Source organism: Wolffia australiana, chromosome 6 (genome assembly GCF_029677425.1).
Source record: "Wolffia australiana isolate 7733 chromosome 6, ASM2967742v1".
In the NCBI taxonomy this organism is placed as follows: Eukaryota; Viridiplantae; Streptophyta; class Magnoliopsida; order Alismatales; family Araceae; genus Wolffia; species Wolffia australiana.
Genome location: NC_135840.1, coordinates 10,293,435 through 10,297,239, shown reverse-complemented (window position 1 = coordinate 10,297,239; position 3,805 = coordinate 10,293,435). Strand labels below are relative to the sequence as shown.

At 42.8% G+C, this 3,805-nt stretch overlaps 1 protein-coding gene across 1 annotated transcript; it reads right to left on the bottom strand.

Moving 5' to 3' along the window:
* Positions 1–686: 686 nt before the first annotated feature.
* Positions 687–3,583, bottom strand: LOC144704299 (GTP cyclohydrolase I). Its single transcript, XM_078576670.1, has 2 exons — positions 2,796–3,583; positions 687–2,000 (listed from the first exon to the last, which is right to left on the bottom strand). The coding sequence occupies exons 1-2, from the start codon at positions 3,031–3,033 to the stop codon at positions 829–831; spliced, it is 1,410 nt and encodes a 469-aa protein (XP_078432796.1). The 5' UTR covers positions 3,034–3,583; the 3' UTR covers positions 687–828.
* Positions 3,584–3,805: the final 222 nt, after the last annotated feature.

The window sequence follows — 3,805 nt, the reverse complement described above, 5'->3', positions numbered from 1 at the left end:
AAATATCCAGTCCACATTTAGAACTAAGTTCATCAAATTAATATGATTAATTTACTGAACAATGAGACTCTTGTTAGAATCCATCCCGTTTTTAATCTTAATTTACTGAACTATGACACACTAAGACAATTTCTTAATCTACACTCAGAGATTAATATAGTAACTGGACTCCAATTATTCTGTCTCTTACTCAAAAAATTAATTTATAATCATCATCAGGCCTCTAGCAACTCAGAAGAGGGTTCCTGGTGTCAGAAATACTCCTTTAGTCTCTTACTGTATGCTCTGGCATGTAATATGCTCTGCTGCAATATTACAACGACATTTCTGATTTTTTCCTGGAAAGAGTTTTTGATAGAATTTGGCGGCAATTTATTAAATACTTTACATTGCTTCGGGCGCAATTAGACCAGCAAATATGTAAATTAAATAGGATCTCAATGACCAAATGAATATACCTGCCCTTCGCCAGAAGCCAGTAAGGTTGACCTACCAACATCAAACACGAAATTAACATATAATCATTTTTCGGCATTTCTGGATTAGATGCCATGCTCGCTCAAAGAAGCATGAAAAAATTGTTAAAGGACCCATTGACTACTCTCCTTGGAAGCCATGCCTTTTTCTGCTGAGAAATCATCACAGGGGCCAACTGCAGAGAGGATATTATGGGCCAAAAACAGGAGTGATAATTAAACTATCCAATGGGCCCATAAAAAAGAATTCTTCAACTCATACATTTGGCCTCTTTCATCTCCATTTTCAAAAGAGGAAACTTCTTTGGAGAGCCAGTTAAAGAGAGGTATGAAGAAGAAAGATAAATCCTAATCACCTTCCAGAGGCTCTGCTGTTAATGATTGACTGAAGAAACAAGTTCTTGACTTCTGGGTTGGAGGCAAAGTGGCCCATTGCCGCCGTCGTGGCTGTACTGCTACCCATCTTTTCTATACCTCGTGAAGCCATGCATACATGATCAGCCTCCACCACCACCATCACACCGCCACCAGAAATCGAAAAAACAGTTTCTGCAATCTGCTTGGTCAACCTTTCTTGTACCTGAAGCTTGCACCCATAGAAGAGCACAATTGAATGCAACAGAGACCGTTCGATCAATTGCGCTGACTCCCGAGAAGCAATGTACCCAATGTGGGCGACTCCGTAGAAGGGCAGAAGGTGGTGCTCACACTGAGAGCAGAACGGCAAGCTCAGCTCAGACAAAAAACCATCATGTTTCTCGCGGGTAATCCCCAATAACCCATTTTGGAGGCCACTGTCGCCGCTGTAGTGCTTCAACTCAAAGCTTGCTCTCTTGAATGTCAATAGCCACCGAACAAAGCGATGTGGTGTTCCCAGTAGCTCTTTCCTTAGCGGGTCCTCGCCTAGTGAGGCGATAATTGAGGTGGCAGCTGAGACCATGGCTTCTGGAAGAGCCTTGTCCAGCTTTGGCTGTGGTTTCAACAGCGGGCACCAAGAATGGTGAGGGGAAAAGGGCTTCTCTTGCCTTCCCACATTGATACCACCAAGCTTTAAAACGGCAGAGAATTCAACCCAGGGATCACCGTCCTTGTCTTCAAAGATGCCTGAATAGGAGAGGACATCAAGCGCCTGCCAATTCTGGGAATTTGGGTTCTTCTTGCCCAATTCAGGGAGGTGTACGTGGCAGCATTGAAGGGAAACAGCCACTCCCAGGGGCTTTATGGTAATTTCCAGAGCAGAGCAGATCTCGTCGGCTAGTCTTTGGGGGTCCTGAAGCCTTTTGGCAAAGACATTGGCCACTCGGGCGAGTTTGCTTAGTCCGACCACGTGTTTGCCAGATGGCACATAACCAACATGGCACTGGACCCTGAATGGAAGCAAGCAAGATTCACAGTGTGAGAAGAGGGCGATGTTCCGAACAACTACGAGCCCACCTCTCCCTTTGGCATTTTCTAGTCTACTGCTCATACCAGGTTCTAAAAATAGTGCCCCTTCGACAATATCAAGAGCCGTTTCTTTGTATCCTGCAAATAAGTTGCATTCCTTTCCGTGAACACAGTAAAATCTTATCAGGTATTGAATTTTTAAAGAAAAGGAGAAACCTGTTAGCCCATGCATAATTTCATTAAGAAAAAATCATCTAAAAGAAAAGGTTCAATTAAAAACTTGAAAATAACAAACATGGTTATGATCTCTTCAGAATGGAACCGTTACAACTTATGAAAAATTTCCATTTAATGATTAGAGGACATATGAAACCTCAAAGAGGAAAGGAAGCACTAATTCCCCCACGGGATACTTACTAACCTCCGCTAGTTAAGAAATAAGGAAATCCTGGCAGCCTTTTCCAGGGATTCCTTGTCCTAGAAAGTTTTATTTGATCAAAGATTGCTACACGCTGTTATGTTTTAACCCAGGATCCAGGATTGAAAAGAACAAAGGAAAGATTTAAGGTAACATGCGTTCATGTAAAAGCAGAGAAACTTTTTCAAGATTTGGCAACTATCGGCGAACTCTAATCATACGCGTGAGAAGTTCTTCTTCGCAAAATTTGCAAAAGCAGAGAAACATGGGCCTGCATGAGCCATCTCACGGTTCATTGTGCGAAATACCTAGAATTTCAAGTTAAAAAAAAAATACGAAGAGATCATAAATAAATTCATCATAGTTGGAACCAAATCTTCAAGAAGTTGTATCAACCCAATCAACACCATGAAACAGAAAAGTTGGAATCCCATAAATCACTAATTGCGCTTGAGTAACAAGTAAAGAAGCAATTACCGATGAAACTAAAGAAAACATCAGAGAACACGACGCACCTCGCGTTCCCTCTCTAAGAGCCTTGGCCACACGGAGAGGAGTCTTCTTCAACCCATCTCTATCAGGATCCTCGCCCAGGCCTTGAAGCAGAGCCCTCACTGCAACCTCAATACAACCCCCAATTTCCATCTCTTGTTCATCTCTCATCTCTTGTTCATCTCCACCCAATAGCAACATCTGCTCCATCCCAAGGCATCCCATCTCCCCACCAAGACAGCACTCTCCCAGCGCCCCCATTAACAGCCAAGGGGAAGAGGATGAACCATGGAATCTAAATTTTCAGAAGCAGATTCCACAATCAAATCATGGTGATCGCTTTGGGCAGTGGATGAGCTTCTTCCAAGAACAGAATTTCTGTGGCGGTCCGCTGGCCAGACGGAGCAGTCTTTGTGGTGACAGAATGGCGTAATGCTACGGATGGTGGATATGAGTATTACGATAGAGAAAGCCCAAATCTCGCCCTATTTCGGTCAAAAAAGCGCAGAAATACCAGACCGAATGAACACTGTTGACAAGATCGACGTCAGGGAAGAAGTAATTCGACGATCAGGGATGTAAATGACCCCACCAAATGGGTATTTCGGGTAGTGTGTTCCCACCAAATGCCAAGAAAAATCCTGAAAGCAACCCGACCAAAACCCTAGATCAATCGAAAAATCAGGATCGAGATTGATCAACTGGTGGGCGGCATTATCCTATAAAGAAACTACGTGGGCAAACGATTGGACTGAAGGAGATGAGATCTGAGACCGCGTCGGCTTGACGTCGCTTTGTCCAAGAGATCAGGTTTCATACTTCAACCTCGCTGTACAAGACCAAACGTTATCTATCCAACACTATTTATATGTTACAGGTGTGCTCTTTTTCATTGTTTTGGTAATATTTGAACTTTTGAAAAAATAACCATGATTATAACCGGTGAACATTGGGTCATACAAATTTTAACTGGGCAAAACTTTATATGACTGTATTTATGTATGAAAATGCGCCATTTTCCTTAGTCTGGGAA

Coding starts and splice junctions, on each gene's coding strand:
- LOC144704299 (XM_078576670.1), bottom strand. CDS start 3,033: ATGGGGGCGCTGGGAGAGTGCTGTCTTGGTGGGGAGATGGGATGCCTT. Junction 2,001..2,795: donor TCTTAGAGAGGGAACGCGAG/GTGCGTCGTGTT, acceptor ACTTATTTGCAG/GATACAAAGAAACGGCTCTT.